Source organism: Typopeltis vanoorti, chromosome 7 (assembly GCF_054136105.1).
Source record: "Typopeltis vanoorti isolate ZY-2024b chromosome 7, IOZ_Tvanoo_1.0, whole genome shotgun sequence".
Taxonomy (NCBI): Eukaryota; Metazoa; Arthropoda; class Arachnida; order Uropygi; family Thelyphonidae; genus Typopeltis; species Typopeltis vanoorti.
In genome coordinates, this window is record NC_143555.1 from 137339480 (window position 1) to 137355896 (window position 16417).

The 16417-nt window shown below is 38.0% G+C and overlaps 1 protein-coding gene across 4 annotated transcripts in view; it reads right to left on the minus strand.

Moving 5' to 3' along the window:
- The window catches only part of LOC150105111 (apoptosis-resistant E3 ubiquitin protein ligase 1), a 377933-nt gene that overhangs the window by 243236 nt on the left and 118280 nt on the right, over window positions 1-16417 (minus strand). For all 4 annotated transcript variants that reach the window (XM_090395495.1, XM_090395494.1, XM_090395496.1 and 1 more), the window contains one exon: window positions 5703-5917. In XM_090395495.1, coding sequence (XP_090251621.1) covers window positions 5703-5917 — 215 coding nt within the window. The remainder of the gene's footprint in view (window positions 1-5702; window positions 5918-16417) is intronic.

Here is a 16417-nt window from a genome sequence, read left to right on the forward strand (position 1 = left end):
TACATCAATGCCCCACACCTCATTGTACTTTTTCTATCCTTCCTGAAAATATAGTGTCCATTACATTCTATCCATATAAGAATATCTTTTTCCATCAATCCAAATCTCACCATTATCCTTTGCTCAAACCCACCAATCTATTTAAATCATCCAGCGGGATTTCTACATCACTTTGATTAATTAGTGTCTTCCTCAGCTTAGTATTATCAACAAATAACTGGATCTCTCTCTTTCTCTCTCTCTCTCCTTCAAACCAATCTCATTATCACTGATTTACAAATTAAACAGCAGCAGGCCAAATACAGAGTGCTGTAGCAATGGTCATCCTCCTCATAACACCATACTAATGTTAACTTCAATATCCATCTCCACTGCTAATGTAAATTACTAATGGATATGAATATGATATGAAGTTCTGTGCAGTATCCTGTTAAATGCCTTCGTAGTCCAAGTGTCATAATGTAATCATTTCCTTTACCCAACTGAACTATCACTTAAAAAAAAAATAATAATAATAATAAAAAAAAAAAAATATATATATATATATATATATATAAAATGATGAGTAAATTATTAAGACAACAATTATCCCTTCACTAAACCTTCACTGTTCTCCCCATAGGGTATCATATTCCTATCTGCCCATTCCTGAATTGTCCTGAACCACCTTTTCTAGCATCTTAACAATGACTTTTTTTTGTTGTTGTTGGAAGTTTTTTCCCACTTGGTTAGACCATAAATTATATATTTAGTTTAATCCTTTATCCAAGTGTAAGCAAACAAAATTTGCACCTGAAGTATCTTCAGGACTGGAGCAACTCGTGGCAAATGTGGACTAAGTTCTCATCACTTTCCTTAGTATCCCATAATGCAAAGTACATCTCCTTGTGGACATGTATATGCTATGCATTATGGGAAGGGTCACTACCCAGACCAGTTTCGACCTTTATTGAGGTCTCTTCAGTGGAAGCCAGACCCAGAGGTGATACCAAGGTTGAAGCATTGCAGAACTCATATTTCCATATGCCAGTTGCCAAAAGGTGTCACACCTTATTATTAAATTACTCTGGATTAGAGAAAAATGTTGGAAGTTTTTTTCCACTTGGTTAGACTATAAATTATATATTTAGTTTAATCCTTTATCCAAGTGTACACAAACAAAGTTTGCACCTGAAGTATCTTCAGGACTGGGGAAGCCTGTGGTAAAAACCAAGGCAACTGGCATATGGAAATATTAGTTCTGCATTGCTTCAACCTTGGTATCACCTCTGGGCCTGGCTTCCACTGAAGAGACCTCAATAAAGGTCAACCCTTCCCATAATGCATAGCAGTATACATGTCCACAAGGAGATGTGTTTTGCATTATGGGATCCTAAGGAAAATAATGAGAACTTAGTCCACCTTTGCCATGAGTTGCCCCAGTCCTGAAGATACTTGGGTCACAAACTTTGTTTGCTTACTCTATAAAGGATTAAACTAAATATATAATTTATAACTATGACTCATGAGATGCCGACTATCATTTGCTGCTTCTGTTTTGGAGCTTTCTTCATGTAATGAAATTATCTTGCAGTTTTCTGCTTCCTTGGAACCATGTGAGTGCTGAGACAAATATACTGGTTTAATTCAGGTTTTTAAGGCTGTATTCAAGAGTAAGATTTCTTAATATCTTAAATGTCTCAAATTCATTCTATTTCTTCCATTCTATTCATTATTCTTCCTTTCGAACTACCTTGCAATAAACTCTAGGATTTACTTTGGCCTGCTTGGCAAACTTCATCTCATAATATGATTTTGCCTTTCTTATCTTGGATATACTGCCACTGAACAAATCATCTAATGCTATCACTATATCCAGCATTCTCAAACTAAGGATCCCCACATTATATGCATTTAAGTAATTATCTCTAAGAAAGTGCATGAATTCCATTTTCTGTCCACCATGTGCTCTTTCCTCCTCCTGATCTATGACTCTATACATGAAGTCCACCCCCCAAAAATGATCACTTGTCTGCTCATTGGCCGATGTAAATCATCTATATTTCCATTTGCACTCCCTGACTATAGTAAAAACTAACTAGATTCTTATCTCAATGCTACCAACATCAATGCCCCACACCTCATTGTGCTTTTTCTATCCTTCCTGAAAATATAGTGTCCCTTACATTCTATCCATATAAGAATATCTTTTTCCATCAATCCAAATCTCACCAATCCTATTGTTTTGGCAAAATCAAGCTAAAAGATGCTAAAATGAACCTTGTTCTTGATGCTTCTTGCATTATTATAAATGAACTATAATATCTCCTTGGTCCTGTGGGCACATTTCATCTTTTAATGGTTGACTCATTCAGATTTGAGACCCGAGATATTATATAAAACTTTTTTTCTTTCCCATTGTTACACTTATTTACTTGCCTCACAAGAGTCTGAATACATTTACCTGCTAACAGTTCGCCATCCCAATAGTTCTATTTTTCCTGATTCCCTGATACATAACCCCTTTCATCCACAAGCTGAACAATCATTCCTCCTACACAATTTACATATTTTCATACATAATCATGGCATTCTCAATTCACTTGGCAAGAGACAATTTCACTTTCTCTTCTTATTTCTTTTTTTCAGTAACTCTTTCATATCCTCTCACATTCTATACTTGTTGCCTTTTATATTATTCATACATACCAAATCACTAATATTTTAATCTTTCACCAAGAAAAAATAGTTTCATCTCATACTCAAACACATTCCCGACCATGAAATTACTCAAACAGTATCATCTCCTTAACCACTTTCTTACACGTTCATCTCTCTTTCTCTCTTTTTTTTTTTCCATCTCACTTCTCTTTTGCTATGTCACTCACTACACAACCAGTCACTAAAGCTCATGTTTTGTCCTGTGAAAGATTCATAAGTGAGCTACTCTTTTTTTTTATTATGACCACCTCACCATTTTCCTCATCTTTTGCCATCTCTTTCATATTGTCTTTCTTCTGACTTACAGTCCGATCATTTGTATTTTGTTCATCCCTGTATTACTACTATCTATAAACTTGCATTCTTGCACTTTATATATTTTTTTTATCACAAACATTTATTATTATTATTATTCGTGACACCTCCAAGGAGTCCAAAGCCTCATCGCGGGAGGACACCTACTGTACAACTCTCCGTCTCCACTACTACATCGGACTTCTACGACCAATCGCCTCTACCACCATAAACGTCATCTACTGCCAACAACCACCACCACAGCTAGTATTTTTTTTTGTCTGTAAATTGCATGTGTTCTGAAAGGCTGATTTGTCTGTATGTGGGATGAAATACCCGAGTTTCTGGGAGAAAAACTCTGCTACCTCCATATGAGATCGGCTAACTCACCTTCACTTAAAAAAGTCCATATATAAAGATTCCTCCTGTCATGATGAGAAATGAACTTAGGCCTTTTCTAATTGAAGGGTGCAACGTACCGATGTTCTTCCAATTGCGCTATGGAGGTGCTTACTCGCCTCACAAGAGTCTGAATACATTTACCTGCTAATAGTTCCCCACTCGAATTAGTCCTATTTTTCCTAATTCTCTGATAATATAAGTCCTTTCATCCAGAAGCTGCACAATCATTCCTCCTACACAACTCACATATTCTCATTCATAATCATGGTATTCTCAATTCACTTTGCAAGAGACAAATTTTTCCTACCATTATTTTGCTTATGACACAACCAACACTTGTAGTACTCCCTTTCATAATAATTCTGACATATGCTCTCACCAATCTCACTTTCCACTCACAAACCTCTCATCTTTGTATATTATTTCTGGGAAAACTCCCATGTTACTCCTCATTATAAACTATTATAATACAGCTATATTGCCTGCTTCAGTTTAGGAGTGCCCCTGTTTAAATGTCATTGGCTATTTACTCATGGGTTCTTAGGGCATTATGAGTGTAGATGTACTAAAAAGTATATGTAGCTTAAGGAATAGAAATTGCACATACCTTTTTCTGGGTGTTGTGGCTTTTCCTCTGTCTGCGATGTCGAGAACTGCAGAGTGTGTGTGTGGTGTGTGTGTGGGGGGGGTAGGCAGTTTGGTAGAATAAGTTAGAAAAACCCGGGTTTTTCTAACTTATTCTACCAAACTGCCTACCCCCCCCACACACACACCACACACACACTCTGCAGTTCTCGACATCGCAGACAGAGGAAAAGCCACAACACCCAGAAAAAGGTATGTGCAATTTCTATTCCTTAAGCTACATATACTTTTTAGTACATCTACACTCATAATGCCCTAAGAACCCATGAGTAAATAGCCAATGACATTTAAACAGGAGCACTCCTAAACTGAAGCAGGCAATATAGCTGTATTATAATACTCTCATCTTTGATTAAAAAAAAAAAAAATGCAATACACACACACACAGTTTCCCACAAAGTTTTCATATATTAAATTTACTGAACAAGGATGCTTTAGCTAACGTTGTCCTGTTATATTTTGACACCATTACCTGTACTATAAAATATAATATCAAAGCTACAACAAATTCTTTTCCAAAGCTGAATTGGGAAACTTTCTTTCACATCCTTTAGTGTGACCATGGGCAACATGAGGCCTACAAAGAGATTTGTAAAGAGAAATTCCATTTTGATTTTTTTAAAACATAAAAAATTGGCAGTAAGGAGTATATTTATGTATATGTCATTATAATAGAAGTGATTTTAAATAAAATAATTAAATATTGTTATAGTCATCACACTAAGCTAGATAAACTTGTGGTGCAATGAGGAGTAGGTAGCATGAGATACACAGATAATCTGCAATCATCTCTGCAGCATGTGCAAGAGCACATCCCACACAATCAGTTCTAGTTGAGCGTGCTCACAAGCACAGTTGTGCTTGTAGCATGAATGGATGTTTTATGCCTTTCTACAAATAACATATACATACTTTTTTTTTTTTTTATGTGGCTCCTGCCCATGCAAGGTTATTGTAAACGTATAGTACATCGGCACCATGAGTGAACTAAGGATTATTCCCCTCACTTTTTTGGATTTTTATTCATATTTATACCATGTCCAGCTCTTGAGACCAAATATGAAACTTTCTGAAGTCACTTCAGGATGCCAATAAGAAGGGAAGTGGTCTCACACTGGGCAATGAAATCATCTCCCACCTAAAGACAATTATGTACATCTGTGCCAACAGCAAGATTCAAACCTGCAGCTTGTTAGTTGGAGAGCAGATATGCTAACCCAGTGTTTCCCAACGTGAGGCATACCCCCACAGGGGAGAAATTTGAATATTTTGGGGGGACAATTAGAAAATGATGTTGTTCGTCACCTCATCACCGATATACTCAAAAAACTCATCATTGTCGGCGATAAATTGTCGATGTTGCAACCTTGACTTTCTGAGAAAAAAAGCTGACATCACTAGTACAGCAGTCAACATAAATACAGTATCAAGAAGAACTCTCAGAAAAGCAAAATGATGAGTCTATTATAACTTTCCTCAACATAACAATGGCATGGCTTTCTGAAGAAAAAAATGGTATATGTGTTTGTCAAATTATCTGGCCTGTGGTCACCTTTGAGCATAAAAGCTGACCCATGGGCTAGAAAAGGTTGGCTATCACTGTGTTAGTAGAATTTATCATACAAAAATGTTTTCATGAAACAACATAAGAAATTTCTTACCAAATCCCCATTGTGATCTCAAATCTTCTGTTACTACTGTATTCCAAAGTACTTCATTCACAAGAGAAAACTGATCCTGAGATGTTGGAAGGCTTCTTACAGCATCTATGAAATGAGTCCACGTGGCAGCGCCAAAGAATAACTTCACTCTTGAATGGGCACTCTGATATTTTTTTTTAACTTCCTCTAAACTTGAAACACCAGAAGACAGCAACCTAAAAGAAACAAAAAATATGTGATTATGTTTTCTTTTTTAGAAAAATTTAATTATATTAATACAACAAATATACATGTTAGGTCATTCCATTATATGGTGTTTGTAAGGCTTATATCCAGGACAAAAGGTTGTATAGAATGACATGCCCTCCAGCAATGTCTGTAAACTCCTTGGAGGTGTTGCATAATTATAGTAAGAATACTAGTAATAAATTAAAATCAGGATTTAAATAATATAAAAATACAATCTGCTCCTTACTAGTATTATTCCAGGCCTCCAAGATGTCCTAACACCTATTACAAAATGTCAAACTTTCTACAGAACACAATATTTTCTTACTTAACCTTGAACAAATTCATGGTTAAGTACCAGATTTTCTTACTACTCACTGCAAGAAAAATCTAATTTTTCACTCTCTAATCCTGTGAAACATTTCTCCTACACCTTTCACAGGTTCTCCCACCAACACATGTCTCAATCATATCAAATTCCCTTCTATCTGCAAAGCTTTGCAAAGCACATTCCCTCAATCTGTTCTTCTACTCAATCCATATTCCCTCACTTCCGGACAGTGTTTTCTTTTATACCAGATGACTAGACCTGTGAACAGAAATCAATGGGTGCTATTGTTTGGAACTGTGTTGTATATATTGTGTTTTCACTGCCGTTTGTTTCACTACTTCAATGTGTAAAGATGGTGTCCAACAAGAAACGTACATCAACGCGCGCAGGACTTCTACACGAAAGGCTAGCTCAGCGTTAGATTTTTCGCAATGGATGTGTTGCGGGAACTGCTACATGTATGCGCCGAAGAATGTGAAGGATCTGTGGTTGGTCTGGCTAAATGAGAAAAACGAAAATGTTAACGTATGTGAGATGTGTCGGGATAGGCTGGAACGTTTAGGAATGGAAGCTGACATTGGGACCGTAGTGGAAGAACTTCGGTGAGAGCTCATGAAAATGAAAAATGACCTTCATCTTCTGCATAAGGAATTGGAAGTGCTCAGTAAGGAGATACTGTTAGTTAAAACTGAGTTTAATGTGTTAAACAGAGAAATTAGGACTATAGAGATTACTTTAGCTGAAGTAACTAGAACAGGATTACGTATGGGTGAGTCTTTGGTGAATGATGCAGTAATAAATAGTATGGGAGTGATTGGGAGTCAACAAAATAAAACCACAAATGGCCTAGAAGAAATGAGATGTCATGAGAGTGGGGGGGTAAGTAATAGAGTGTTGAGTAATGAAACTGGGAAAGTTACTGAATAGCGTAGAAAATGAGTCCATGAGTGACGCCTGTATGGACTTAAATGAAGTTAAGAGTGGTAAGATATATGGTGATTCTATGATTAAGGGTATGGAGAGTGGTATGCATGAGGAGTGCTTGGCTGGTGGGACAATAGAAAGAGTGGCTTTAGCAATAAAGAGAGGACATGAAGCAGACAAGATGATAGTTATGGTGGGTACAAATGACCTGAGTGATGGTATAAATCGGGTAGGAAAAGATTTAAGAACATTGTTAGATATGAAGAGGAAAAGTGTCAATGGGAGGATAGTGTGTGTGTGTGTACTGCCTCGTTTTGACAATTAAGAGTTAAGTAGACGAGCGATGATAATGAATGATATGATTGCAAGAATGTGCAAAAAAAGAGGTCTGAAATTTGTTGATGTTTGGAGTGTGTTTGAAGGAAAAAGACAGTTGTATGCTAGAGATGGACTGCATCTGAACATGGAAGGACATAAGCGATTGAAGAAGTTATTATTTTCTGAACAAGTTGAAGTAATTAGGCAGGGAAACTAATATTGAAAAGGTTGGGTGTAAGAGAGAGAAACTTTAGCACTCATTGTATATTTATTGATCCTTATACACAGAATAAATTGGAGAAGAGAGGGAATAAAAATCGGCATGGGACTACTGAAATTAGTGACTTATATATCAGTTCTAAAGCCAGTACAAGATCTAGAGGGAATCTGCAATTTTTGTATACCAATGCAAGAAGCATTCAAAATAAGAGAGAAGAATTTTTCGCATTAGTCAGTGCAATCTCACCAAACATTGTAGGCATTAGTGAAACTTGGCTGTCATTAGATGTGGTCACTGGAATTGAATGTGATGGGTACAGTATTTTCAGAGAGGATAGAGAAGATAAGATAGAACAGGGGGAGGAATACTGTTGATGATAACTGATGTATTGCAGCCAAAGAAAGTAGTATATCAAGATGATAGACATGTGAATGAGAGTTCATTTCAGGTGGTCTGGTGCAAAATAGTGACCAACGCAACCAAATATACAGTTGGATGCTGCTATAGGCCAGGGAGTACAGGGGGAGATATTGAATTCATGCATCAGCAAATTACTGCAATGCGTGCAGGTTTAGTGATTATTATGGGGGATTTCAATTATGGTCATATCAATTGGAAGGAGGAAATATCACGTAGCAAAAAGGAAATGGAGTTCATACATCTTCTACGAGATAATTACTTGAAACAGCACATAACTGAAGGGACACGTGGTGTGAGAGTGTTGGACCTGGTTATTGGTTCAGAGGTTATATGCATAAGTAAGGTGTCCTCGTTACCTCCAATTGGTGAAAGCAATCATGTGGTATTGACTTGGGAGGTTGCAAAATCTGTGGATTTTTCTTTTAAGAAAGGGTATATACGGAACTACAGGTTAGGCAATTATAACAAGTTTCGGAGTGAGGTTGCAGCCATCCCATGGAAGAACATATTGCAGAGGAAAGATGTTAGCAGTGCATGGGATAAAATCAGCGGGTATCTGAGGAAAGCAATATCAGATTGTGTCCCCATGGTCAGGAAGTCAAACAAGGCAGGCATTAGATGGATGAGCAGTAGTATCAAGCTTGATCTGCAAAAAAAGAAAATCTTATGGAGAATTTACAAGGAGAAAGGTGATCAGTACAATCCTCAAGCTAGGAAGGTTACAAGCATAGTAAGAAAAGCTAAATCAGATTATGAGAAGACCTTAGCCAAAGAGATCAAGGGTAATCCCAAAGAGTTCTTCCGCTATGTAGCAAGTAAAAGGAAGAATGACTTCAGACGAATAACTTTAGTGGGTGCTGATGGTATTGAGGTGACAAAATCAGATGTAATAGTCGGGTTACTGAGTGATTACTTTTCAAAAGTCTATCACCCAAGTGAGGATATCTCTGTACCTGTAGCAATAACTAATGTGAGAATTGAGCCTAAGAAATCAGAGGTATTTAATATATTGCAAAATTTAAATGCAAACACTGCTGTAGGCTTAGATGGAATATCAGCTAGGGTGTTGCATGAATGTGCAAATGAATTGTCAACCCCTCTTACTTGGATATTTAATTTAAGTTTTAACTCTGGTATGGTCCCTAGGGAGTGGAAGTTAGGCAAAGTGGTTCCTTTGCATAAGGGTGGCTCTAAAACTGCGGTAGTTAATTACAGACCAATCACCATCTCAGGAGTAGTCGTAAAAGTATTGGAAAAGTTGGTTAAAGACAAAATTCAAGAATGGGTGGATCAGGATATGACACTCACTAGAGGCCAACATGGTTTTGTTAAAGGTAGATCTGCCTTAGCAATCTATTAACTTTTAATAATAGAATGACATCTGAGTTGGACAAAGGAACTGGCTACACAGTGGTACTTCAGGATTTTTTATTATTATTATTGTTCCGGGAAACTCCAAGGAGTCGACAGACTCATCGAGGGAGGCCCTAACATCATGTCAAGAACAACTATTCAACATTCACACGGTATCTATCATACCTTGCCTTGAACTCATTCACGGTCGTAGCACCCACAACAGACTCTGGAAGCTTATTCCACTCATTCACCACTCTCCAAGTAAAGAACCTAGCTCTAACACCCTTGTCAACCACGCTCTTGCCCAGCTTCCATGCATGGCCCCTAGTACTCCCACCACCAGTCATATTTTCAAAAATATCTTCTGGATAAATCTTATAAAAACCCTTCAGTAATTTGAATGTCTCAATCATATCACCCCTCCTTCGCCTATCGTCCAATTTCTGCAACCCACAAATCTTCAACCTATTCTCATAAGGTTCATTCCACAGACCTGCTATCATCTTGGTCACTCGTCTCTGCACCCTCTCCACTTCCTCCCCATCACGAAGAAACCCTGGTGCCCATAACTGGGCACAGAAGTCCAGATGGGGTCTTATCAAGGCTAGATACAGAGGAACAACAACTTGTTCGTCTCTGCATGTTAAAGTATTTTTCAGAAGCCAAGTGATTTGGTGAGCTGTTTTAGTTACTTTTGCAATGTGCCCCCTAAACTTCAACTCCCTATCCACCAACACTCCCAAATCCCTGGCCTCATCAATCTCCTGGAGTATGGTTCCACCAATGCGATATACTGCTGCTGTTCTTTTCATCCCAAAGTGCATAACCTTACACTTTGCCACATTAAATTGACATCCATTTTTCCTAGCCCAGTCGTCCAAACTATCCAAATCATCCTGTAAAATTTTGACATCCTGTGCACTCACAATTGCTCTACCCAACTTTGCATCATCAGCAAACAAGTGAACACTTCCTCTCAGATCCTTTCAATATCATTGATGAAAAAATTGAAAAGCAGTGGTCCAAGAACAGAGCCCTGTGGCACTCCACTAGTCACAAGACGTCTTTTAGACTCCACTCCTGAATAAACCACTCTTTGATATCTATCCTTCAACCACCCTCCTATCCATCTCACCAACCCTATATCTATACCCATCTGCTCCAGTTTACTGATTAGGGTTCCATGTGGTATCCTATCAAAGGCCTTGGCAAGGTCCAGTAGTATCACTGTAAACCCATTACCCCTATCCAGTTCAGCCGTCACTGTGTTATAACACGTGAGCAAGTTACTGAGGCATGATCTACCCTTCACAAAACCATGTCGTCCCCCATACAATATCCCATTTTCATCTATCCAATCCTGTATTCTTTTCTTGACTAATTTCTCTAAGACCTTGACAATGATTCCTGATATGCTAATCGGTCGGTAATTTACAACAGCAGCCTTGGAACTACCTTTATGCAGTGGAACTATTTTCCCCTCTTTCCACCCGCTCGGGACTAACCCAGACCCGAGACAAAATGGTCAAGAGTACTGACAATTCTTTAGCTGCTTCTCGTACAACATGAGCTGGTATACCATCCAATCCCACAGATGTATTGACATTGAGGTTATGCAATAGACTACTCACCTCCACTTCATTAACCACAATTCCCGTATAATCTACTGGTTTATCCGTTTCTGCAATGTCACCACCTAGATGATATACTCTTGCAAAGTGCTCACTCAGTAACTCAACTATCTCAACTGATTCAGTTACCTCCCCACCATCGGCATTCTTTAAAATCAATCTGCCATGTACATTTTTCCTTTTACTTGCTACATATCTAAAAAACTGTTTAGGATTCTCTTTAGCCTGCATGGCCAATGTTCTTTCGTAATCCTTTTTTGCTTTTCTTACCACACTCGTCACCCTTCTGGCCTGCGCTTTATACCATTCATGTGCCTGACGGTCACCCTTCTCCTTAAATTCCCTCCATAGTTGTGTCTTTTTTTTGCAGCTCAAGCTTAATATGTTATTCATCCATTTAACCCCTACTTGATTTATTATTCGGACTCTAGGTATACAGTCAGCCAATGCTTCATGCAAGCACTTCTTAACTACCTTCCATGCACTATCAACTTCTAGTCCTTGCAGTTGTACATGCCATGGCACTGAACCAATCAAACTCCTAAGCTTGTCATACTTTCCAGCCCGATAATTCCACATGTACCCTGTCTTAATTGAAAATTCTACACCTTTAGCCACCTCCCAAGTGAAGACCCTATGATCACTCTCACCGATTGGTGGCAATGTGGTTATATTTGTTACAGCCAAATCCTCAGATGTAATTACTAGGTCAAGCACTCTCTGACCCCTAGTATTTTCCATTACATGCTGTCGCAGATAGTTATCCCTTAATAACCGCATAAAATCCAGTTCCTTCCTTCCGTGTGTCCTCTCCTCACTCCAATCAATGCGACCATAGTTGAAATCTCCCATAATAATCACCCTCCTTCCACCCATTTCTTCTATTTGCTTGTGCATACTGTCACCACCATCTTTTCCATCACCTGGTCTATAGCAGCACCCAATTGTATATTTAGTTCTGCTAGCCACAATCTCACACCAAATGGCCTCAAATGTGCTCTTTTCTCTATCCTGCAATTCAACTTCTATTCTCCTTGGCTGGAGCTCATCAGCTATCATCAACAATACTCCTCCCCCCATTTTATTCTCTCTGTCATTCCTGAACACACTATACCCATCACATTCAATCCCACTAGTTATATCATCTACAGTCAGCCATGTTTCACTAATACCTATAACCTGTGGTCTGGAGGTGCCAACCATGGCCAAAAACTCTTTCTTCTTGTTCCTAATACTCCTAGTATTAGTGTACATGAATTTAAGACCCCCATTATCCCCAACACTACCTTGATGCCTTATATTAACTATCCCACTCAGATTTGTTGTCCTTATTTGCTCTGGCATATCATATTCATTCTTACATTCAACTGCCTCCATAAGGACTGTATATCTATTCCCCCCCCCCTTAACAAATCTAGTTTCCCTGAATTTGCACATCCACTACATTCAGCAACACTTTCTCAAGTCTTCTTACACTGTAACCATTCAAATGCAAGCCATCCATCTTATATAGATCCTTTCGCCCATCAAACTCACTCCACACATCCACAAATTCCACACCACTTGTCATACATAACCCATGCATAAAGTCATTCGCAATTATGGCCCTCCTTTTAAACATTTCACTGTCATACCGTGGCAAAAGACTAATCATTCTAACTCTCTCACTCTTTTCTTTTGTTACCTCAAACAATTCATTCAGGTCTTCTATCATTTCCATTTTATCTCCTTTCAAATCATTTGTACCTGCCACAACAATCATTTCTTTCACCTTTTCCTTTTGCTCTCTAACAGACTCAGTTACGTCCTTTATGGTCACACCAGGTTGGTACAATTTTGTCAAATCCTCTACTAACACACCTCGTACTAACGAGTCTCCATACAGAACTCTATCCTTCATTTTGTTCATGTTCACATTCATACGTCTATTTTTCCTGTCATACCTTTTATTATAGGTTGGTTCATTCAGTCTACTTTTGTTCATGCACTCTAGCTGCCTGTTTTGCTCTTTCTATCTCACTATTCAACAACGCGATCTCACTCAATGCATCTATCTCATCTTTTTTATTCTCTGAGAAACCATTTATACTATCATTCACACTCTCACAATTTTCATGTACAATCTTGCCGTTTCTTGTCATATCCCTATTTCCTTCATTCTGAAGGTTCACAAAAATATCACACTCACGATCCGAAATACACTTCAATTCCTCATTCTCCCTACATTTTCTACACACATTCAATCCTTTATTATCATCTAACCACACTCCGACCGCACTCCGCAAAGCGTACATTTCACAGCTAGTACACTGACTCATTTCTTTTATACTACCGTTCTTTGATAAGGATGGCGAACCTTCATTACTGGCCACCATTTTCCTTCGCACAGATGCCATACTTATTTGCAACGTGTTTTGTCAAATTATACGTTATAACACAACAAAAACAGACGCACTAAAATACGCAAGGCAATCAAAAGAAAACTACACAATATTAAGTAATTTGTATCGATAACTGAAAATGATACTTATCTTATCTGGAGCTTGCACGAACACTACACGTTACGAATTCATCTAGCAGCGACTTCCCGACATAGATTATGTTATAAAACACTTTAGTACACTAACCACGCTAATAAAGTTCCAATAATATACCAAAATTACACACTTAAGTCCATTACATTGAATCCAAAACATCAATAAATCAACAAAAATCACAAATCTCTCAGGAGCTCTCCGATAGCACGTCTGTTCGCCAGCTAGCCTCGACACCAAAGGATTTTGGTGTCGAGGCTAGCCGGTGAATTTTGTTAAGGCTTTTGACAGGATGCCCCATGGAACACTAAGCAAACTGGAGCAGATGGGAATGGATACTTAATTGGTGATATGGAAAGGAGAATGGCTCAAGGAGAGATACCAGAAGGTGGAGTATGGAGGAGCCGAATCCAGGATGAGGCAGGTGACCAGGGGTGTGCCTCAGGGCTCTGTGCTTGGGCCATTGTTGTTTAATTTGTATATAAGTGATATAGGAAATGGCTTACAGGGAGATATTCAGTTGTTTGCTGATGATGCAAAGTTGGGTAGCGCAATAAAAAATCAAGCTGATGTTGAAAGTTTGCAGAATGATTTAAATAAGCTTGTAGAATGGGCAAAAGATAATGGATGTCAATTCAATGTGGAAAAGTGCAAAGTCATGCATTTTGGGATTAAAAGATTACCAGCTGTGTACTACATTGATAGAACAGTACTCCAAGAGATCGATGAGGCTAGGGACTTAGGGGTGTTGGTAGATAGGGAGATGAAGTTCAGAGGACACATTGCTAAGGTGTCCAAGATTGCACATAGGATTACTTGGTTGTTGAGGAACACACTGACATCCAGAGATAAAGAGGTTATTATTCCCCTTTATAAAGCGCTGATACTTCCACATTTGGATTACTGTGCTCAGGTCTGGTCACCTGGATTCCTTGGAGATGAGGAAGCTGTGGAGAGGGTTCAAGTTGGTGAGTGATGTAAAAAATGCTCCCTACATCGATGGATTGAGAGCTTGTGGATTGCAGAGGTTGGTTGATAGGTGGAGAAGAGGGGATATGATAGAAACATTTAAATTACTGAAAGGTTTTTATAGGATTGATGCAGGGGAAATGTTTCAGCTGTGTGATAGTGATGGAAGAACAAGAGGCCATCCCTGGAAATTAAAGAAGAGTGTGGTTAACAAGGGTGTCAGAACAAGGGTTTTTGCCTGGAGGGTGGTGAATGAGTGGAATTCATTGCCTGACTTAGTTGTGAGCTCTTCATCTGTAAATGAATTCAAGAAGAGATATGACAGATATTGTTTTGCTAGTGGGTCTCCCGCGATGAGTCTACTGACTCCATGGAGATACCTGTAGTAATAATAAATAATACACATTATAGAAGCAATCTTCTAAGTAACTTTCACAACTTTAACATTGTGTTCTGAAATGCAACTCCCTATCCACCATTAATCCCCTGATCATTTGCCACTACCTCTGCTTATGCTTTGCCTCAGAAAAATCATAAATATAATTATAATTATTAATCATTTATTAGAATGAATGCAAATTCATTCTCATAAATGAAGGAAATAATTATCGTGTTATAGAAATAACTTCAATTTAATATAAAGCAAATAATCAACTGATGTTTCGATCTTCATATTATTAAGACTTCTCATCTGGAATACACACACAAAGAGACAAGCTACATTACAATACACATAGGATTCTAAACTTGCACTAATTTGGTCAGTTGTTAACTACTGACCCGAATTTTATCGAAAAGGAAAAAAAAAAAAAAAAACTACTACATCAAAGCTAGAGTCCCATTATCTGTTTGGGTAGAAATTACTAACAGTTAATTAACAAAAAATTAAATTAGAACAAAAACAGTATTGTTGGGGGACCATTATTATTAGGGCAACTCCAAGGAGTCCTTAGACTCATCAAGGGAGGCCCTAAACATCATGTCAAGAACTATTCAGCATTCGCTCAGTATCTATCATACTTTGCTTTGAACTCATTCACAGTCATGGCACCCACAACAGACAATGGCAGTTTACTCCACTCATTCACCACTCTTCAAGTAAAAACCTAGCTCTAAACACCCTTGCTAACTACACTCTTGCTCAGTTTCCATGGATGGCTCCTAGTTCTCCCACCACCAGACCTGTTTTGAAAAATTGCCTCTGAATTAATCTTGTAAAAACTCCTCAGTAATTTAAATGTCTCAATCATATCACCGCTTTTCCACCTATTCAACCAATTTCTGTAACCCACAAATCTGCAACCTGTTCTCGTAAGGTTCATCCCAAAGAACAGCTATCATCTTAGTCACTTGCCTCTGGATCCTCTCTACCTCCTCCCTATCAAGAAGAAACCCTGGTGCCCAGATCTAGGCACAGTGGTCAAGATGTGGTCTTATCAAGGCTCAATATATATAAGTGTTAAAAGCATGATCAGAAGGCCCAATTTATCAAAATTGTTAAATTTTATGAGTTGTTTGAGTTTTTTTTTTTTTTTTTTTTTTTTTTTTTTTTTTTTTTTTACAGATTGGAATTATGCATATAAATGCAATGGATTCTGTATACCCCAGGGAGATCCTTGGAAGAGCTTAATGTGTGGAATAGTAACTGTTTTACTTTAATCTACATTATTTCCATTTTAAAGTGTAGTTCTGCAAAGAATTTTATTGGTGGTATTTTTGATATAGCTACTGTTTATAAGTGTATTGCTAATTTGTAATTCTTGCTTAAGAGTTTGTTCATTAGA